The 21,734-nt window shown below is 55.4% G+C and overlaps 2 protein-coding genes across 2 annotated transcripts; one reads left to right on the top strand and one right to left on the bottom strand.

Moving 5' to 3' along the window:
- Positions 1–1,589: 1,589 nt before the first annotated feature.
- Positions 1,590–12,893, bottom strand: ABCF2 (ATP binding cassette subfamily F member 2). The gene is made up of 14 exons (XM_069859093.1): positions 12,653–12,893; positions 10,480–10,692; positions 9,462–9,644; positions 8,986–9,157; positions 8,735–8,830; positions 7,352–7,454; positions 7,171–7,266; positions 6,943–7,062; positions 6,100–6,189; positions 4,925–5,035; positions 4,621–4,683; positions 4,096–4,224; positions 2,584–2,787; positions 1,590–2,202 (listed from the first exon to the last, which is right to left on the bottom strand). The coding sequence occupies exons 1-14, from the start codon at positions 12,804–12,806 to the stop codon at positions 2,065–2,067; spliced, it is 1,872 nt and encodes a 623-aa protein (XP_069715194.1). The 5' UTR covers positions 12,807–12,893; the 3' UTR covers positions 1,590–2,064.
- A 1,249-nt stretch (positions 12,894–14,142) lies between these two features.
- CHPF2 (chondroitin polymerizing factor 2) lies at positions 14,143–19,930 on the top strand. The gene is made up of 4 exons (XM_069859094.1): positions 14,143–14,587; positions 16,286–16,850; positions 18,040–18,222; positions 18,466–19,930. Exons 1-4 carry the CDS (start codon positions 14,331–14,333, stop codon positions 19,726–19,728), a joined length of 2,268 nt encoding a protein of 755 aa, XP_069715195.1. The 5' UTR covers positions 14,143–14,330; the 3' UTR covers positions 19,729–19,930.
- Positions 19,931–21,734: the final 1,804 nt, after the last annotated feature.

Genomic DNA, 21,734 nt, shown 5'->3' with positions numbered 1-21,734 from the left:
GGGCTCCTGCGTCCCAGAGATGGACCCATGGTCACTACTGCCCTTTGCTAATTACAACTCGTTTAAATAACGCATTAGCAATTGATAATGAATACGGATTCTTCATTGTGTTTTTTCCTGTCTCCCACAGTGGGTACTCCTGCCCTCAAAGCTTTCTGTTTTCTGGGGTGATTTCTCCAGCTCAGAATAACATGGGTCCTGCTTCTCCCTGCAGCGAGTGCACGTCCCTATCCTGATCCTCCCTGACATCCACAATAAGGGCTTGCTGCCCCCCTTGCCCGGCCCTGGAGCAGGAACATCTGGAGGTGTTCAAGGCCAGGCTGGATGGGTGCTTGAAGCACCCCTACCCAGTGGCAGGTGTCCCTGCCCATGGCAGGGGGATGGAACTGGATGAGTTTTGAGGTCTTTTCCAACCCAAACCATTCCAAGATGCTATGATTCCATGATCCATGGAAAAAACAGCTCTTCCCCAGCAGCTTCCCACCACCGTTCCCTGCTCTGGGCTCACAGCTCAGCACCACAGGAGAGCACAGGGCACCCACCACCTCCAGGACACCCAGATCAGGGAAGGTCTCACCCTCCCGCACCTCCCTGCCCGCTCAGCAGCACTCCCAGCAGACAGAGTAGCAGGCTCTGCTCCTCACCAGCCTCCACACTCCTGGGTGCTTCCCAGCTTGGTGCTGGCTGTCTGACTCCTCTGGCCCCTCCAGAAGCAGTGCTGGGTGCCCTCCTTGTCTCTCCTCTGTGAGGGACGGTGCTGGTCTGGGGAGCATATGGGCAGATTCTTGGGATCTTGCCACAGATCCCTCACTTATGATGGGGATGGGATGTGCCAAGGCCTGGCTCTCTGCAATTCTTTGTGGATGTGGAACTCATCCTCACCTTGGGACGCAGCACAGGACCCCAGCTCCCCACTCTCCCACTCCAGCTCCTTTTCCTGTCCCAACTCCTTCCCCCCAGCACATCTCCACATCTCAGACCAGAGAGCTCGGCGGGAGTTTCTGAAGAGCAGTTCCACCTGCGGAGGCATTCATCCCTCCCGGACAGAGCCATGCTGAAGGCACTGACAACGCTAAAGGGGCTCCTTGATCCCACCAGGATGGGAGTGTCCTAGGACACAGGGAATCTGCCCAGAGCCTCCACTGCCTCACAGCTCCTGGGAGAGGAGTCAGCATCTAGTGCAGGGACAAGATGCAGACAATGATCAGGGATCCTCCAAGTGTAAAACGACTGAATCCAACTAAGATCTCACCTCCCTGATCCCTGCATTCCTGAATCCAGTTCCCTCCTGGCCCAGACCCTTCCCCATGCCTGCTCTGCAGCCTCTGTGATCACACACTTGTTGTGGGGCTGGGATGCAATGTTGTATATATTTATTGTTATTACTATTATGATTATCATTTCATTAATGATGTTTTAGTTTCCAACCTACAAGTCTCTTCCATTCATTTCACTTTCCATGAGGGTGCAGGTGTGAGGAAATTGGGAGCCCAACTGCTCGGTTTTAGCTGCCAAAATTAACCAGGCCAGGGCTGAACCGTGATACACACAGACCCCGGCCCCAGTAATGAGCACAGCTCACAGAACAAGACGGTTCTTCCCTCTTTATTGACTGATAGATTCTCAGGCAGACCTGTTAATTATACTGTTAAATAATAGTTAAAAACAAACCAAGGCCAGAGGAGTTTGACGTGAAGTATCTAAACTGAAGCAGAAATTGGGAAGGACGAGGCGGGAGAAGCTGGGCTGGGGTCTCCACTTCTGTATCACTGCAGCTCAGACACCCTAGCTGCTGCTGCCACGACCCCAGGCCACGAGATACCAAGGCCTGGCTCAGGTGGGACATCACCTACGTATGGAAACAGTAGCCCAGACGTAGCCAGATCAAGAGAGGAGAGATCTGTCCAGATACAGAGGTGCGAGGTGAGTCAAGGGGAAGCAGTATTGCAGCAATCCTAGAACGCAGCCAGGGATAGCAGCACAGTCCTGCTCCAGGCAGCTGACAGGCAAGTCACGTTGGCTACTGCCTGTCTCCAGAGAGCACCAGACCTGCTGCACTGGCGCTCACACATTGTGGGTCTTCTTGGTGAGCTGTGGATCCTCGTCCACCAGCTTCGACTTGAGATGTTCCTTGTAGGCCAAGATGTCACCTTGCCATTTGGTGATCGTCTGCTTCTCACAGACCCAGATCTCCTGTGCGACCTGAGTGCAACACACAGGGAGGAAGAGGAGCAAGAGGAGGAGGAAGTGCAGAAGCAGAAGGAGGAAGAGGAGGAATAGGAGGAGAAAAAAAGAGGAATTAACTCCAGCATTGCTTAGAAACTGCAGGAAAGGCCTTCAGTGTCTGATTTCCATTTAACTTAATTATTTACTTCTACAGGGTTTTGTTGCTGTTTCTTTTAAGTATCCAACGTTTTTCTGGGATATTTCAATGATTGTTCCACATAAGCCTGGCCGGCCAATCTGTCTAGTGATTTTTCCACTCACACATCTTTTTGGGATGAGTAAGAGCCGAAAACACCTTGTTTTAATTGTGTAAAGTGTTATAAAGATGCTCTTGACAGAATTCACTGCTTTCCTTACCTGCTGGATGAGTCTGAAGTCGTGGCTGACAAGCATCATTCCTCCTTCGAACTCATTGATTGCATCTGCCAGAGCATCTATTGTCTCAATGTCCAGGTGGTTGGTCGGCTCATCCAAGAACAGCATGTGGGGGTTCTGCCAGGCCAGCCAGGCGAAGCACACCCGGCACTTCTGCCCATCGGAGAGGTTCCTGATGGGGCTCACCTGACAAACACAGACACATTGTCAGGTCCATGGGGAAACTCATGGGCTGCCACCTGGACCACAACCTATTCTCATCTCACCCTGAGCTTCCAGCAGCTACATGACACAAGAGGACAAGGTTCTGTCAGTTTTACACCAAAACCAAGCTTCTCTTGACAGCAGAAACAGGAATTTTCAGGGGCTGAGGAGTGAGTGACCAGAGCAAGACCCAGCTGGTGTGAAAGGTTCTCTGGCAGAGCTAATTGAGGTCTGAAAACAGTTCACTGCATCCTGACAAAACCAGTGAACTACTCTCAAATTCTGGAGTGACACAAGGAGTCCTGGAATGGTTTGGGCTGGAATGGACCTCAAAGCCCACCCAGTTTTACCCCTGCCATGGGCAGGGACACCTCCCACTGGATCAGGGGCTCAAAACAGGAAAACATTTCTCTCTAAGATCTCATCTCAATCTCCCCTCTTTCAGTTTAAAACCATTCCTCTCATCCTATCCCTGCACTCCCTGATCAAAAGCCCCTCCCCAGCTTTCCTGGAGCCCCTTTCTCTACTGGAAGCTGCTCCAAGGTCTCCCTGCAGCCTTCTCTTCCCCAGGCTGAACAACCCCAACTCTCTAAGCCTATCCTTGTATAGGAGATGCTCCAGGCCTCGCATCATCTCTATAGCTTCCTCTGAAGTTGCTCCAACAGCTCCATGTCCTTCCTGTGCTGAGGATTCCAGAACTGGATGCAGGGCTCCAGGTCAGGTCTCACCAGAGCTGAGGAGTGAGGCAGAATCCCTTCCCTCACCCTGCTGATCCCACTTCTTACATGGGTAAGAACAACGTGAAAAATCAGGGTTGAACAGCAATGATGAGGACAACTCCCATCATACATGTAACATATGACACACAGGAGCATGTCATGTTGAGACCTTGGCCATCCTGGGGATCCCAACCACTTGTTTGGTTCCCACTTCCAAATCAGAATGCATTCCAACATTTCCACCTGATGTTCATCCTCAAAATAATTGATAAGCAAACCAGTTTGAATTACAATTAAAACTTGCTTGAGCTTAGCACTGTGCCACAACCTGTCTCCTATCCACCCAGATTCTGAGGTCACCCATTCTGACCCACGTATTGCCACAACGCAGAAGAAGTTCCTATCATTTTTTCTCTCCAATTTCCAAGGCAGAGATGGAAAAATCATTCCGACTCTGTGGTGTGCTACTCTGCACACTGTGTCACTCTATCAGTCATCAGCACAGTGACAGATAATGCAGCAGCTCCACCTCCCTAAGGAGAAAAAAGAAACCTCAACAGCTCGCACTTACCTGCTGCTTCCCTGTCAGACCATATCTGCCAATGATTTTCCTCATCTCCTCCTTCTCCTTGATCTCCGGGTAACACTTCATCATGTACTCCAGCGGGGAGAGATCCAAGTCCAACTGCTCTTGCAAGTGCTGGCAGAGAGCAAAAAGCAACATCAGGCTTTGCAGGCCACCCACATTGTGGCCAAAAGCACTTTCCCCTGTGTGCTCCTCTGGCACCAGCAAAGCAGCTGGGTCCCCTTCACAGCACAGCCTCTGGGCAGGAGCGCTGCCTCAGGACCACAGGCTTGTCCTGCACTGAACACAAGGCCACCACCTCTCCCACAAAGGGAGTGGCTAGTGGCAAGCCACTTTTTGGGGCAAGAACATTTGCCAGAGGCTGTTCCGCTAAGGGAACTGTTCCTTCCCCATCTCCAGCCATGGAAGGGCAGCATGGGAGGGGCCTTGGAAGTAGAGGGGCAAGATTCCTCTTTTCTGACAGCTTTTCCCTCAGCATTTCACATCCCCACGGGCTGCTGCAGGGAGTACCTGGTGGTATCGACCGATCTTCACATGTGAGTGCTTGCGGATCATCCCGTCTGTGGGCAGAAGCTGGAAAGGGAAGACAAAAGCATTTCATCAGGAAAGACCTCCTTTTGCTGTATGTAAAAAATGCAGAATCCAGCCATCTCCACTCTGGCATAGCCTGAATGGATAATATGAGCTGTATATCACAGTGAGACCTTTGGATTTCCAAGGCCTGACTTGGGCACTCTGGCAAGTATGTGCAGCTTCGTGGAATCTACCCCAAGAATGAAGGTCCAGAACAGGGCAGACAATGCGGAGACCGTACCTCTCCCGTGAGCAGTTTCAGCAGTGTTGACTTTCCGGCTCCATTGGGTCCGACGAGAGCTACACGGGTGTCCAGGTCAATCCCAAACTCCAGGTTATTGTAGATCCATGGCTGCAAACCACAAATAACATGACACATTACACCTTTCCACCACTACCCAGGACCTCTGTGCTGCATCTGTAACGCTCTGTCCTCAGCAGACTCAGCATTACCTGTCCACTACTAACTCACATCCCCAAGCACCTCATCTACCCATCTTTTAAACCCCTCTAGGGATGGGGACTCAACCACCTCCCTGAGGAGCCTCTGCCAGTGCCTGTAAGCCCTTTTGGTGAATGGATGCTTCCTGATGCCCAATCTGAACCCGCCCTGGTGCAACTTGAGGCCAGTTCCTCTCATCCCGTTCCCTATCACTTGGGAAAAGAGACCAGTACCCACCTCACTACAGCCTCCCTTTAGGCAGTTGTAGACAGTGATAAAGCCTCCCCTCAGGCTCCTCTTCCTCAGGCTAAACAGCCCCAGCACCCTCAGCTGTTCCCAGAACCCTTGTTCTCCAGATCCTTCCCCAGCTCAGTTTCCTTCTCCAGACATGCTCCAGCCCCTCGAGGTCCTTCTTGGAGCGAAGGGACCAGATCTGAACCCAGGATTCAAGGTGCGGCCTCACCAGCACCGAGTCCAGCTGGACGATCCCTGCCCTGCTCCTGCTGGCCACACCATGGCTGATCCAAGCCAGAATGCTGGTGGCCTTCTTGTCCACCTGGGCCACTGCTGGCTCATGCTCCGCTGCTGTCACCCAACACCCCCAGGTCCTTCTCTGCCAGGCAGCTTTCCAGCTGCTCTTCCCCAAGCCTGTAGGGATGAACGGGGCTGTTTTGTTCCAAGTGCAGAGTCCTGCACTTGGTCTTGTTGAACCTCAGCCCGCTGGTCTCAGCCCATGGATCCAGCCTGTCCCAATCCCTCTGCACAGCCTCCCTGGATCCAGCCTGTCCAGATCCCCCTGTGCAGCCTCCCTGTCCTCAAGCAGATCCAGAGTTATGATCCCACAGCTCAATGCTCAAGCTAGTGGGAAGCTCGATGCTCTAGCCATTAGCTGCAGAAAGTGCAAACAAAAGCCTCGCGCTCCCAAAGAAGGCAGGGATTCAAGTCAATTCCACACGATCCACGCACACACTCACCCCATCCTTGGAGTATTTGAAGCTGACGTTCTGCACCATGATGACTGGAGGCGGGATTTTCCCACAGGGCGGGAAATAGAAGGACAAGGTCTGTTAACACAGAATATCCACTTGTTAGAATCCCTGGAGCACGAGAAAACCCAGTTGTTCTGGTACAACCACGCCTCGCCTCACCACAAACATCATCTGTAAACCAAGGCACCAGACTTTTTTTACGAGCCCCTCTAGCAACTCAACATTTATTCTGATGAGTCGTTTGCAAGCTCATCTGTTGGGTAAGTCGCTGTTTCTTCTTCCTCAAAGCAAATGTAGGCTTATGCTCTCTCTTCAAAGGAGTAGGAGTTGCTCTGAACATCCCCCTCCATCTTCTCCAACACTTACACATCCTTTTCTGATGCCTGTGCCTGCAAAATAGCCTCACTGAGAGGACAAACCTCCTTCTCTCCCCTGGAATGTTAGTCCTTCTCTTTCCACTCTTCAGCATTCTACTGTCTTCTGTAGAGTCCTCCTTGGCACCAGGAAGGATGCACAGAATCGCAAAACCGATTAGGCTGGAAAAGCTCTTTATGATCATGGAGGTTCCTGGAGGTGTTCAAGGCCAGGTTGGATCGGGCTTGGAGCAACTGATCCAGTTGAAGGTGTCCCTGTCCACAGGAGGGGGTTGGAACTGGATAGGCTTTGAGGTTCCTTCCAACCCAAATAATTCCATAATTTTTGACCCTTGAGCATCATTCCTGGTCCCAGCTGTGCCAGCCATTCCTCCTGTCAGCTAAAGACCATTCCACTTACATAGCCCACGATTCCTGTACTGATCTCTGGCTGCAATCCCATGTCTGATCCTACCTTATCATTCACAACTCTCTCTGTCAAGCCCGAAGCCATCATTTTCTGAAGGGTCTTCTCCTTGCTCTGAGCTTGCCTGGCCAGCTTTGCGCTACCGTGACCAAATCGGGCAATGTAATTCTGCAACGAAACGCAAAGTGATAAGAAACCCATGACAACGAGTTTGAGGAGGGGCAGGGAAACCCACCTGCAAGGATGAAGAGATGGTCATGCAAATCAGGCAGATACCTTCATGTGGGCAATCTGATCCTGCTCCCAGTGGAATCGCTTCATTTGATTCTCTTCAAGTTCCAAGCGAGTCTTCACATACTGATCATAATTCCCCTAGGAAGAGATCGCAGAGCATCAGACACGGCCTGGAGAACAACTCCGCTCTTTCTGCCAGCTGCACAAGGCACCGTTCACTCACCGTGTAGTACTTCAGCTTGCGATTGTGCATGTGGATGATGTTGGTGCAGACACCATTCAAGAAGTCCTGGGAGTGGGATATCAGCACAAGGATCCGCTTGAACCTGTGGCACCACATAAGTTGTCAGAGATTGAGCTGGGAAAAGAATCACTAGGTTGGAGAATACCCACCAGATCATCGTGTCCAGCTATTCCTATCAAGCACTAAACCATGCCCCTCAGCACCTCATCCACCCATCTTTTAAACCCCTCCAGGGAAGGTGACTCAACCACCACCCTGGGCAGCCTCTGCCAGTGCCCAACGACCCTTTCTGTGAAAAAATTTTTTCTGATGTCCAGCCTGAACCTCCCCTGGTGGAGCTTGAGGCCATTCCCTCTTGTCCTGTCACCTGGGAGAAGAGGCCAGCACCGTCCTCTCCACAACCTCCTTTCAGGTAGTTGTAGAGAGCAATAAGGTCCCCCCTCAGCCTCCTCTTCTCAAGGCTAAACACCCCCAGCTCTCTCAGCTGTTCCTCCTAACCCTTGTTCTCCAGCCCCTTCACCAGCTTTGTTGCTCTTCTCTGGACTCGCTCCAGAGCCTCAACATCCTTCTTGTGGTGAGGGGCCCAGAACTGAACCCAGGATTCAAGGAGCGGTCTCCCCAGGGCCAAGTATGGAAGGAGAATAACCTCTCCGGACCTGCTGGCCACGCCGTTTCTGATCCAAGCCAAGATGCCATTGGCCTTCTTGGCCACCTGGGCACACTGCTGGCTCATGTTCAGTCGCTGTCAACCAACACACCCAGGTCCTTCTCCTCCAGGCAGTTTTCCAGCCAGACTTCTCCTAGTCTGGAGCTGCTCAGGGTTGTTGTGCCCCAAGTGCAGGACCCGGCATTTGGCCTTGTTAAACCTCATGCCATTGGTCTCAGCCCAGCAGTCCAGCCTCTTCAGATCCCTTTGGAGCCTCCCTACCCTCCAGCAGATCAGCACTTCCACCCAGCTTAGTGTCATCCACAAACTTGCTAAGGGTGCACTCAATGCCTTCATCCAGGTCATTGATAAAGACATTGAACAGGGCTGGACCCAGCACTGAGCCCTGGGGACACCACTTGGAACTGGCCTCCAGCTGGAGTTAAAGCCATTTACCACCACTCTCTGAGCTTGGCCATCCAAACAGTTTTCAACCCAGGAGAGTCAGTGAGGGAGAGATGAGAGCTTTTCTTGAATTCATTGCTCTTGCCGCAAGAGACATGCAGCAGGAGGCACAAGGTGCCACTGGTGATTCAATAACGTTTTGTAGCCACAAGAACTACAGGGCCACTCATACAGCACACTTTTACATGCTCACAAGGTGCTCCAGCAGAAAAGCATAAACCTACGGAAGCAGCAAACCCCTTCCCACTTACGTTTTCAGCTCTTCCTCCAACCACACGCAGGCGTCCAGGTCAAGGTGGTTTGTGGGCTCATCCAACAGCAGCATGAAGGGCCGGATGAAGAGGGCTCTGAAAGGAGAGGGGAGACAGCAGCACAGGGTGAACGTGGGGCAACCCAAAGCCTCTCAGCTCTGCTCTGAGTTCTCATTGCTGCTTATGTAGTTCTGTTCAGTCAGAAGCAGACAGGAACTCCCCCAGGAGGCAGCAGATGGAACACCACTCACCTGGCAAGAGCCACCCTCATGCGCCAGCCACCACTGAAGTCCTTCAGCTTCTTCCTCTGCATGGCTGGTGTGAACCCCAAGCCGTGCAGGATACGCGAGGCCCGTGCTTCTGCCTTGTCAGCATCCAGCTCCTCCAGACGTTCATACAACTCCAAGAGTTTCTCACATTCCGCTGAAAGAGAGGCTGTCTTAGCACTGCGACCACAAAAGGTCTCTCAGCTGCACCTCTACACAGCCAGGAAAGCTCATGGTTTGTCTACTTTCCCACTCTCCAGCCCCTTTCATTCCCAAGCTCTGTAAGAAGCTGCATGGAATAATTCCACCCAAAGAAGCGTAGACCCATAGGAGTTTTCAACTGGCAAAAGGCAGCTGGGGGAAATAGGTACCATAACACCTAAAAACTCTGCTAAGGAACCCAAATAAAGAGGGAAGGGGGGGACATTTCCCCTGTTGGTAAGGAGTCTGATGAGCTATACCATCTTCATGAGCTAGACGTTCGGCCTCGCGTTCCAGCATGGCCCTCTCTGTGTCCACCTCCATCACGCACTGTAGCGGGGTCTTGTCGCTGGGAGGCATCTCGCGGGTCAGGTGATAGATGTCAATGTGCTCTGGGATTGGCACTTCCCGTTTCCCGATAGCCGACAAAAGCATGGACTTGCCTGCGTGCAGACAGTTCACGGTTAATCCTTGCAGTCAGTGAGATACAACATCAACAGAGGAAAGGATGAGATGCAGTCAAATCCCATCCAACCCCAGAAAACCTTTGGGAATTTCACGCCTGAGAGGCCAGAACAGTTAGGAACACAACAGAGTCCCCTGAGGCCACTTCCTCTTGTCCCTTCCCTTGTTCACAACCTTCTTTCCAGGAGCTGCAGAGAGCGATGAGGTCTCCCCTCAGCCTCCTCTTCTCCAGCCTAAACAGCCCCAGGGCTCTCAGATGCTCCCAGAACTCCTGGACTCCAGACCTTTCTCCAGCTCCGTTCCCTTCTCTGGATGTGCTCCCAACCCTCAAGATCTTTCTGGAAGTGAAGGGCCCAGAACTGAACCCAGGATTCAAGGTGCGGCCTCACCACTGCTGAGCCCAGGGGGACAATCCCTGCCCTGCTCCTACTGGCCACATCATGGCTGACCCAAGCCCGGGTACTGTTGGCCTTCTTGGCCGCCTGGGCCACTGCTGGCTCATGTTCAGTCGCTGTCAACCAGCACCCCCAAGGCCTTCTCAATCAGGCAGCTTTCCAGCCCAAGCCTGGCATGCTGCATGGGGTTGTTGTGACCCAAGTGCAGGACCCAGCACTGAACCTTGTTGAACCTCATCCCGCTGGCCTCAGCCAATCGATCCAGCCTGTTCAGATCCCTCTGCAGAGCCTTCCTGCCCACCAGTAGATCAACAGTCCTGCCCAGCTTAGTCATCTCCACACTGACAGAGGGAGCACTTGATTCCCTCATGAATCCTCACTGAGCTCCCAAAAGCCCACGTCACTGCATGGGGCTTACCAATCCCATTGAGTCCAATCAAGCCGTAGCGCCTGCCAGAGTTGAGCTCCAGTTTGGTGTCACTCAGCAGCTCTTGGCCGTGGAAGGTGAGCGAGAGATTGATGATGTGGACATCGGTGCTGTTGGGGTGGGAGGCCAGCACTCCTGTCACAGCGCGGGCAGCAGCTTTCTTCAGTTCAAAGTCCTCCAGCTCCTTTGTGAGAGCATCCACCTCTGCAGGCAGGAACACATCAGAAGGCTTATGGATTTACAGACACACTGAAAACTGTATGGGGCCACAAAAACAACTCCCATGTCCCCATTTCCACAGGAATCATGGTGGATGTGATGGCACTGGCTCTCCAGCTTCACAGATGTGAGCAGCCAGAACAGCAAGCCTGGAGCTATTAACCCTCACTGCAGGAAAGGCTGGGCTAGGAAGGGAACTCATAAAGCTTAAGGAAAGGGCTGGTCAGAGGAGCAGCTGGCTGGAAAATACGTGAAGGGAGAGCAGAGAGGAGGAAGGAAGCAGCAAATTTGGCATAGGCCCAACTACTTTTTTGGGAAGCTGCTATGTCCACATGGAGTGGTTTGGCTTGGAAAGGACCTCAAAGCTCATCCAGTTCCAAATCCCTGCCATGGGCAGGGACACCTCCCACTGGATCACGGGGCTCCAGGCCCCATCCAGCCTGGCCTTCAACACCTCCAGGGATGGGGCAATCACCACTTCTCTGGGCAACCTGGACCAGGGCTTCCCCACAGGAAAACATTTCTCCCTAAGATCTCATCTCAGCCTCCCCTCATTCAGCTCAAAAGCACTCCCACTCATCCTATTCCTGCACGCCCTGATCAAATGCCCATCCCCAGATTTCCTGAAGCTCCTTTCCACAGTGGAAGTTGCTCTAAGGTCTCCCTGCAGCCTTCTCCTCTCCAGGCTGCACAACCCCAGCTTTCTCAGCCTGTCCTCGCACGGGAGGCGCTCCAGCCCTCGCATAATCTCCGTGGCTTCCTCTGGATTCCCCCAAGGGCCCCTCTGGGAGCGCAGGCAGCGCCGGTTATGCAGGGGATACAACCAGAGGAACGAGGCAGTATGATTCCCGATGAGGCACTGCAATTCCCGTAGCCTGGAATCGCTCCGCAGGGACCGAACACCGCAGCCTGCCCGGCTCTTCCGTCGTCCCCGTCCCCGGGGATTCTAATGCTGCTCCGCCCACCACCAATAGGAACACGCTATGCAAAGAGCGGCGCTGACCTGGGGACACACTCGGGGACACGCTCAGGCACTGAGCCCCGGGCCGAGTTGCCCACAGAGACCAGGACCAGGGCTGGTCCCAGTAACAACCCATGTGCTCGGCAAGCACCAAGCTCTCCCGGTGGCTCTCCCGGCCTGCTCCCGCTCGGACAGGTGTTGCTCCACTGTCCGTGTCTCTCCCATGCACAGCCAGGCTCCGAGCTCTCGCACACCCACCTAGTACCGGGAAGGAGCAAGCGGCAGGAGTAGCCCTGGCCGTGTAGGCCGGAACTGTTCAAACCCAGTTCCTGTGGAGGGAAGGAACCATGAACCCCACCGAGCACTGTGGGATTGGGGTGGTGTCTGTCCTACGGAATAAGCCACCACTGGCACGGTTCACAGGGAACCGGCTGCTTGTCCTGTTGGGAACTGGGAGCCCTTTTCGGCACGGTTCACAGGGAACCAACTGGCTGTTCCACCAGGAATAGGTAACTCTTCCTGGCATGGCTTGTGGGCAACTACCCACCAGTCCCACTATGAACCCTTTTCAGCACGGCTCAGGCAAAAACAATCTCCCTTCCCACTAGAAACTGGCAGCAGCACCGAGGTTCAGGCTGAGCCTGCCTGGGGACCGGGACCACTGACCCGAGCCTGCCTGGGGATAAGGATGTGTTCACACTCTGAGCTGCCAACAGGGACCCACACCGACGGCACCAGAGCCGCCTAGGACCGATACCGGCAACACAGAGCCCCGCGCTGTACCCGCCTGGGTACTCAAACCGGTAACAGCACCGGCAGCACCGAGCCGCCCACAGGGACCGGTACCGGCAGCGCCGAGCCCCGGGCGGAGCCGCCCGCGAGGACGAGGACAGGTACCGGCGGCACGGACCCCCACGCTCCGTCTGCTCCCCCGCGGACAGGGCAGTTCCCCACCGCCGCTGCGGCCCCGGTGCCGCCGCTCACCTGGCGCCGCCGTCCCGTTGGGCTCTGGCGGCCGCGCCTCCTGCGGCTCCGTCCCGGCGTCGCCATTCTCCTCGGCCGCCCGCCGCGGCCGCTGCCGGGCCTTGGCCGCCTCCTTCTTCTTGGCCGCCTTCTTCTTGGCCAGGTCGGAGGGCATGGCGCCGGGCGCTACGGGGCTCCGCCGGGGCGAGAGGCACCGTTAGGCCGCGCCGGGCTGTGCTGGGCCGCCCCGGAGCACGCGATGGCGCCGGGCTCGACCAGGAGCCGCTCCCTACGCTGCCTACCCTGCCCCCGCTGCCCCGGCCCCCCGGCCGCCGCCGCTGCCCTCCTGCCGCCCCGGGGCCGCCGCTACCGCGTGCGCGCGCCCCGCCCACCGCGAGCCCGGCGGCCAACGGCAGCGCGCGACGTCATCGACCGCGCGCCTCCCGGCATGCACCGCGCCGCGCGCCGCGCGCACCTCGGGGGCAGCGGCTAATCGGAGCGTGTGGCGTCACGCAGCGACATTTACGTCACGCGCCGCGCGCCGCCGCCCGGCGTGCACCGCGCCGCGTGCCCCCTTCGCCCCCGTCACAGAATCACAGGATCACCAGGTTGGAAAGACCCACGGGATCATCGAGTCCAACCGTTCCCATCAGTCACTAACCCATGTCCCTCAGCACCTCGGCCACCCGGCCCTTAAACCCCTCCAGGGAAGGGGACAAAACCCCAGCTCCCTGGGCAGCCTCCAACAGGGACCACGCACCCTTTCCGGGAAAGATTTTTTCCTAATGTCCAGCCTGACCCTCCCCTGGTGCAGCTTGAGGCCATTCCCTCTCGTCCTGTCCCCTGTCACCTGGGAGAAGAGCTCAGCTCCCTCCTCTCCACAACCTCCTCTCAGGGAGTTGGAGAGAGCAGTGAGGTCTCCCCTCAGCCTCCTCTTCTCCAGGCTAAACACTCCCAGCTCTCTCAGCCGTTCCTCATAAGGCCTGTTCTCCAGCCCCCTCACCAGCTTCGTTGCTCTTCTCTGGACTCGCTCCAGAGCCTCAACATCCTTCTTGTGGTGAGGGGCCCAGAACTGAACACAGGATTCGAGGAGCGGTCTCCCCAGGGCCAAGTATGGAAGGAGAATAACCTCTCCGGACCTGCTGGCCACGCCGTTTCTGATCCAAGCCAAGATGCCATTGGCCTTCTTGGCCACCTGGGCCACTGCTGGCTCATGTTCAGTCGCTGTCAACCAACACCCCCAGGTCCCTCTCCTCCAGGCACTTTCCAGCCAGACTTCTAGTCTGTAGCACTGCATAGGGTTGTTGTGCCCCAAGTGCAGGACCCGGCATTTGGCCTTGTGAAACCTCATCCCACTGGACTCAGCCCAGGTACCATAGAGGAGGCGGCGCCGGCGGCGTAGAGCGGCAGCAGGCGGGGGCGGAACCATAGAGCGCTGTGCGGGGAGTGGAAGCGGAAGCGCGCGGGGTGGCGATGCTGTGGCTGAGGTGGCAGCGGCGGGAGCGGGGCCGGGCGGGAGCTGCTCTCTGCCCCCGCGACCCCAGCACCGAGCTCCGGGCCGCCCCGACGGCCGGTGACCAAGCCCTGGGGCCGCAGAGGGAGCCCCGGGGTCGCTGACCGCGCCTACTGTCCCGAACGGCCCGCTCCGCCATGCCCCTCCCCGGCCCCGCGGGCCCGGCCAGAGCGTAGCGGCCCCGCCATGCGCCTGGCCCCGGTGCTGGCCGCGCTGCGGCCCGCGCTGCCGCTGCTGCTGGGGCTCTCGCTCGGCTGCAGCCTCAGCCTGCTCCGCGCCTCCTGGAGCCACGGCGGCGCCGAGGAGCCGTGCGGGGCCGCGGCGGGGCGGAGCGGGGCCCCCGAGGCCGTGGTAGGGGGGCTGGGCCCGGGCCGCGAGGAGTTCCGGCCCAGGATCGTCCCCTACTATAGGGACCCCAGCAAAACCCACAAGAAGGTGCTCAGGTAAAGCTGCCCCGCGCCCGGGCTTTCCCCAGGGAACATGGGAGAGGTCCGGGGCGCCGCGGCTGCCAGCTCGGGTGGAAGGTGGCGTGTGGAAGGGTGGCGTGTGGAAGCGCCACTCAAAAGGCTTCGTGCTGTACCAGCGCGAGGTTGCATCTCAAACTGGGCCCCGCAGACACAAGAGGCACACCTGAGAAGTTAATTTAAACAAAAAGCAGCAAAACCCCCCGGGAAGATTGGGGTTATTTCTTTTACTCTTCTTGTCTGATAGAATGTGTCCACCTTCGCTTCAAAGGTGTTTTAACCAGGCTATTTGTTATCATGAAAACTAGCAAATATTCCTTAGGAAGGGTTGTCAGGCCCTGGCAGAAGCTGCCCAGGGCAGTGGTGGAATCTCCAGCCCTGGAGTGGTTTAAAAGCCACTGTGACACTCGGCGACACAGTTCAGTGGTGGAGTTGTCAGTGTTGGGTTTATGGTTGGACTCAATGATCTTAAAGGCCTTTTCTAACATCAGCAATTCCGTGATTGTGCAAATCCGTGTGTAAGTTTCAAACAGTTGGCTCTGTGTTTTCGTTCTCTACGCTGGTGCAGTTTCCTAGCTTGGATAAATGACGAGAGGCTGTTGCTTACCCTGAAGGAAGTGAGCATTTTTACAAGATAAGATTTTCACTATTGGGTGAATGGAGATGACCCGAGGGCTGGAGCACCTCACATACATGAGCAGGCTGGGAGAGTTGGAGTTGCTTAGCAGCTTCCAGTACGGAAAGGGGCTCCAGGAAAGCTGGGAAGGGGGTTCTGATCAAGGAGTGCAGAGATAGAATAAAGGGGAGTGGCTTTGAGCCAAAAGAGGGGAGATTGAGATGAGATCTTAGGAAGAAATGTTTTGCTGTGAGGGTGGGGAGGCTCTGGTCCAGGTTGCCCAGAGAAGTCATGAATGCCCCATCCCTGGAGGTGTTCAGGGCCGGGTTGGATGGGGCTTTGAGCAACCTGATCCAGTGGGAGGTGTTGCTGCCCATGGCAGGGGTGGAACTGGATGGGCTTTGAAGTCCCTTCCTGCCCAAACCATCCTAGGATTCTCCACGACATCTCCTACAGCTCTGCTCTTAGGCTTAACTGTTTCATCACATGGAGACTCCAGCACATAAAGCCTTATCCAGGTTTCTGTGATCCTTTGGTTTTTATCATCCAGCTGTTTGTCATGCGGGTGTATTACAGAACCATGGAATCATTGAGGTTAGGAAAGCCCTACAACCTCATCCAGTCCAAATGTCAGCCCAGTCTCACTATGCTGACTGAACCCTGTCCCAAGGTGCCACCTTTACATGTTCTTAAACCCTTCCAAGGATGGAGACTACACCACTGCCCTGGGAAGCCTCTGCCAGTGATGGGCAACCCTTTCTGTGAAGGAATATTTCCCTATATCCAGGCTAAACCTTCCCTGGCACAACTTCAGGCCATTTCCCTCCATCCCATCCCTTGTTCCTTGGGAGCAGACCCTGACCCTCACTGGGCTCCAACCTCCTTTCCAGGAGCTGTGTAGAGCCATGAGGTCTCCCCTCAGCCTCTTCTCCTTCAAGCTAAACAGCCCCAGGGCTCTCAGATGCTCCCAGAACCCCTGAGCTCGAGATGCTTCCCCAGCTCCATTCCCTTCTCTGGATACATTCCAACTCTTCAGTTTCTTTCCTGTCCTTCCTTTCCAGAACCCGCTACATCCAGACAGAGCTGGGATTCCACGAGCGGCTCTTTGTGGCTGTGCTGACCTCCAGGGCAACGCTGAACACGCTGGCAGTGGCAGTGAACAAGACAGTGGCCCACCACTTCCCGAGGCTGCTGTACTTCACGGGGCTGCGGAGCACCAAGTTGCCGCCCGGGATGGCGCTGGTGGCCCATGGGGACGAGCGTCCCACCTGGCTGATGTACGAGACTGTGCGCTATATCCACCAGCACTTCGGCCCCGACTATGACTGGTTCTATGTCATGCAGGATGACACCTACGCCCAGGCAGAGCAGATCCGGGCGCTGGTCACGCACCTTAGCATCAACCAGGACGTCTACCTGGGGCGAGCTGAGGAGTTCATCGCAGGAGACGAACAGGCTCGCTACTGCCACGGTGGCTTCGGATACCTGCTGTCCCGCAGCCTGCTGCTGAAGCTCCGTCCGCACCTGGACAGCTGCCGCAATGAGATCCTCAGCGTACGGCCAGACGAGTGGCTGGGGCGCTGCATCATCGATTTCCTTGGCATCACATGTGTTTCCCAGCTCCAGGTACTGCCTTCCTGATGTGGGCTAAGCCTGGCAGGACCCATGTTCCTGCTGCATCCCTGCTGCGTGCCATAGGGGCTGTTCTGGGAGCTTTGTTGCTAGTTTTGGAGGAGAAGAGGGCTATGTGGTGTGGCAGTGCTTGTGAGAGGCCAGGAATCGCAGCCAGGAGCTGTGGGAGAGCGTGGGGTGCATTTGATTTGCGGCCCTGGAAAGGAGGATGTAGTGAGGTGGATGTTGGTCTCTTCTCCCAAGTCCTCAGCACAGGAAGGACATGGATCTGTTGGAGTGAGGCCAGAGGAGGCCATGGAGATGATCCCAGGGCTGTAACACCTCCTGTACAAGGACAGGCTGAGAGAGTTGGGGTTGTTCAGTCTGTGTAAGAGAAAGCTGCAGATTGAACTTAGAGCACCTTCCAGTTTGGAAAGGGGCTCCAGGAAAACTGGGGAGGGGCTCTTGATCAGGGAGTGCAGCGATAGGACATGGGGAATGGTTTTGAGCTGAAAGAGGGGAGAATGAGAGAGAGAAATGTTTTCTTGTGAGGACGGGGAGGCCCTGGCCCAGGCTGCCCAGTGCAGTGGTGGCTGCCCCATCCCCAGAGGGGTTCAAGGCCAGTTTGGATGGGGCTTGGAGCAACATGATCCAGTGGGAGGTGTCCCTGCCTGTGGCATGGCTTTGGAACTGGATGGGCTTTGAGGTCCCTTCCACCCCAAACTATTTCAGGATTTTGTGATTCTGTGAAGTAGCAAGTGATAGGACAAAAGGAAACAGCCTCAAGTTGTGCTGGGGAGATTTAGATTGGATATTAGGAAATATTCCTTCATGAAAGGGGCAATGATGAAGTCCCTATCCCCGGATGGATTTAAAACCCTTAGGGATGTGGCAGTGTTTGTTTTATGGTTGGACTCGATGGTCTCAAAGGCCTTTTCCAACCTAAAAGTTCCCCTGATTCTGTGATTTTCAGCCCAGACAGTGTTTGATTTTCAGCCCACTGGCAGATGCAGATCTGCAGGTTTTTGGAGGTTGGATAAAGGGCGCACTGGTACCAGGAATCAAGCAGACGTGTAGTCTGAAAACTCTTGTATTTCCACCTCTGGGTGCTGCAGTCAGCATAGGAAGCAGGGCAGAGGCCTGTCCCAGCTAAGGGAGAGCTTTTCTGTGACCCCAGGTTCCCTCTGGCTTCTGTCTTCCTCAGGGCCAGCATTATCGCACCTATGAACTAGCCAAAAACACGGAGCCAGAGAAGGAAGAGGAGGAGGAATTCCAGGCAGCTCTGGCTGTGCACCCTGTGTCCGACGTGACCCTGATGTACCGGCTGCACAAGCGCTTCAGCAGGATCCAGCTGGACAGGGCCTACCGGGAGATCCAGGACCTCCAGGTGCGTCCTGAGGGACACCTGCAAAATCCCTCCACTCAATGCACTTTCCCCTGCCATTTCCCCACATCCCCCTCTCAATTGCTCCTGCTCAGAGGTGAGTGTCAGCCAGACCGGTATGTAGTCCTGCTTCTCCCAGCACCATGTTATCCAGAGTCGCTGGTGCGATCCTGTGGAGAAGTGGGAGATGGGCTGGGTCCTTTTGGGAAGGTGGTTGGAAGCAGCGAGCGTTTTCTCTTTGCACAGATGCAGATCCGGAACCTGACATCACTGACCCCTGCGGGCGAGGCTGGCTTGACATGGCCTGTGGGCATCAACGCCCCGTTCCTTCCCAAGTCCCGTTTTGAGGTCATCAGCTGGGACTACTTCACAGAGCAGCACCTCTTCTCCTGCCCTGATGGCTCCCCAAAGTGCGAGCTCTCAGGAGCCAGCAAAGCAGATGTGGGTGAGATCATCGAGTCAGCGCTGGAGCAGCTCAACAGTCGCTACCAGCCACTGCTCCGCTTCAGCAAGCGGCAGCTCCTGAATGGCTACCGGCGCTTTGACCCCACGCGGGGCATGGAATACACACTGGACCTGCTGCTGGAAGCGGTGACACAGAAGGGCCACAGCCACATCCTGGCCAAACGCGTGAGCCTGGTGCGGCCCCTAAGTAAGGTGGAAATCATTCCCATGCCGTACGTGACAGAGGCCACGCGGGTGCAATTAGTGCTTCCCTTGACAGTCCAGGACCTGGATTTCGTGGCCAACTTCCTGGATATGTTTGCCATGAATGCACTGGACACACACGACAATGCCTTGCTGACTTTGCTCTTAATCTACCACCCCTATGATGCCCAGCGCGTCAGCCAGGTGGACGTCTTTGCTGGAGTCAAAGCTATGGTAGGGGAACTGGAGAAGCGTTACGCGGAAGTTAAAATCCCCTGGATCAGCGTGAAAACTGAGGTGCCATCACAGGTGAAACTCATGGATATCGTCTCCAAGAAGCACCCGGTGGACACGCTGTTCTTCCTGGCCAGTGTCTGGACAGAGATCAACATGGAATTTCTGAACCGCTGCCGCATGAACGCAATCAGCAACTGGCAGGTCTTCTTCCCCGTGCATTTCCAGGAGTTCAATCCTGCCCTGGTGTACCGTGGTGAGCAGACAGCTTCCTCTGGCACTGACTTCCTGAGGGATGGGCATTTTGACAGGCATTCCTTTGCCGAGGCCTGCTTTTACAACTCCGACTACATGACAGCTCGTACCAAGCTGGCAGCTGATATCCTGGACCAGGACGACGTGCTGGAAAGCATGGAGGTGTTTGATGTCTTCCTGCACTACTCCGGGCTGCACCTCTTTCGGGCTGTGGAGCCAGGGCTGGTGCAGAAATACGCCCTGCGGAGCTGCAACCCGCGGCTCAGTGAGGAGCTCTACCACCGCTGCGTGCTCAGCAACCTGGAGGGCCTTGCCTCCCGCTCCCATTTAGCCATGGCCCTCTTTGAGCAGGAGCAGGCCAACAGCACGTGAGAGACTGGGAACGCCGCGAGCTGCTCAGCACCTTAACACTTGGCACTTTCCGTCCACTTCCTGGCCTTGCTGTGCGTGAGAGGGAGGAGGGAGGTTTTCCCAGCCCTGCCCTGGGGCACAGGCACGGGCTACAGAGAGGCTGTTTCTGGGGAGTGGGGTGTTGTTTGTTTTTTAAATAAATAAAGGTTTATTTCCAGGCAGATCCATGTGGTTACTCGTGAGCTTATAAGGAGCAACTTACAGTTGTTTAGCCTGGAGAAGAGGAGGCTGAGGGAACCTCATCACTGTCTACAGTTCCTGGAAAGCAGGTTGAACAGCAGGAGTAGGGCAGGGATTATCACCCTGGACTCTGCACTGGTGAGGCCACACCTCAAATCCTGGGTTCAGTTTTGGGCCCCTCACTCCAAGAAGGACCTTGAGGGGCTGGAGTGCATCCAGGGAAAGGAACAGAGCTAGGAAAGGGTCTGGAAAGGGGTTCTGGGAGCATCTGAGGGCCCTGGGGCTGTTCAGACTGGAGAAGAGGAGGCTGAGGGGAGACCTCATCGCTCTCTGCAGCTCCCGGAAAGGAGCCCATTGCCTCTTGTCGCACCCTTGGACACTACTACCCATCTCTTTCCATCTTCCTTATGCTTCCCATCCACTCAGATGTGTGGGTAGGAGCCACGTTGAACCTGTTGTTTCCAGACCGAGCCATCCCCAGCTCTCACAGCCTCATCGGTTCGGACAGATGCTCCAATTATTAGCAGTCTTCACAGCCCTTCACTGGGCCTGCTCCAGGATGTCTGTGCCTGTTGTGTCCAGGAAAGCCCAGAGCCAGGCACAGTGTTCCCGCTGTGTCTGGCAGCGCTGTGTGGAAGAGAGGGATTGCTGCCCTTGACCTGCTGGCACCGGTCATCCTGAGGCTGCCCTGCTGGCCACCTCTGCTCCGAGGGAATGCTGCTGGCTTCCGTTTGACTTGTTCTCCATCAGAACCCCAATGATCTTACTGCACAGCTTCCAGCTTTCCAGCTGCTGTTCCCAGCCAGGCTCCTAGGAATCAAAGGCCAAGGCCCTGGTATGAAGTTGTGAATCCCAGTTTGATGAGCCAGTGCGTGCAACCAGCCCCATTCCTGGCTGTGTCAGCACTGGTTAAGGGACAAGATGGATTTGCTGACCTCATGAGTATGAGGTGGACGTCTGGTATCAGCATCAACAGAGATGGTGAAAGAATAGAAAAGCTTCAGTAGAAGCATTCAGAGTCTGGAATTTTGCTTCAAATTGGGTAGAAACCGCAGATCTGTTTCTTTAAAAAGTGAGAGATGCCTTGATTGCATTTATGTGGGGAGCCATCAGATCCCTGGTGAATGTTGTGCTGGAATGCATCGTTGTTGCTAAGCAAACCTTCCAAGAGAAAGAACAAGAAGCTAAAGGGAAACTTGTTCATGATATGAGTGATGGCTTTGCACTAGGAGGTGCTGATCCGTCACAATCCCAGTAGGAAAGACACTCAGATGATGTAAGGTATCATTTAAAATCAAATCATAGAATCCTGGAATGGTTTGGGTTGGAAGGGACCATTGGCGACATCTGTCTTCCCTCCTTGAAGCTGAGTCAGAGCAGCTCATTGAGTGCAGAGTTCAGTGAAGGGTTTAATACCATAGAATCCTGGAATGGTTTAGGTCAGAAGGAATTTCAAACCCATCCAGATCCAAACCCCTGCCATGGGCAGGGACACCTCCCACTGGATCAGGGGCTCCAAGCCCCATCCAACCTGGCCTTGAACCCCTCCAGGGATGGGGCAGCCACCCCTGCTCTGGGCAACCTGGGCCAGGGCCTCCCCACCCTCACAAGAAAACACTTCTCCCCGAGATGTCATCTCAACCTCCCCTCATTCAGCTCAAAACCATTCCCCCTCATCCTGTCCCTGCACTCCCCGATCAAAAGCCCCTCCCCAGATTTCCCAGAGCCCCTTTCTGTACTGGAAGCTGCTCTAAGGTCTCCCTGCAGCCTTCTCATACCCGGGCTGC

This window comes from Phaenicophaeus curvirostris, chromosome 6 (genome assembly GCF_032191515.1).
Source record: "Phaenicophaeus curvirostris isolate KB17595 chromosome 6, BPBGC_Pcur_1.0, whole genome shotgun sequence".
NCBI lineage: Eukaryota > Metazoa > Chordata > Aves > Cuculiformes > Cuculidae > Phaenicophaeus > Phaenicophaeus curvirostris.
The sequence above is the reverse complement of the archived record's forward strand: the minus strand, read 5'-3'. Positions and strand labels throughout refer to the sequence as shown.

Bases quoted from the DNA above. Each gene is read 5' to 3' on its own strand.
- ABCF2 (XM_069859093.1), bottom strand. From the start codon at position 12,806: ATGCCCTCCGACCTGGCCAAGAAGAAGGCGGCCAAGAAGAAGGAGGCG. The intron at 7,455-8,734 runs GTAAGTGGGAAG...GTGGTGCCACAG, and splicing joins TTGGAGGAAGAGCTGAAAAC to GTTCAAGCGGATCCTTGTGC. The intron at 2,788-4,095 runs GTAAGTGCGAGC...TGTGTTTGTCAG, and splicing joins GTCTGACAGGGAAGCAGCAG to GTGAGCCCCATCAGGAACCT.
- CHPF2 (XM_069859094.1), top strand. From the start codon at position 14,331: ATGCGCCTGGCCCCGGTGCTGGCCGCGCTGCGGCCCGCGCTGCCGCTG. The intron at 14,588-16,285 runs GTAAAGCTGCCC...CTTCCTTTCCAG, and splicing joins ACCCACAAGAAGGTGCTCAG to AACCCGCTACATCCAGACAG. The intron at 16,851-18,039 runs GTACTGCCTTCC...TGTCTTCCTCAG, and splicing joins CATGTGTTTCCCAGCTCCAG to GGCCAGCATTATCGCACCTA.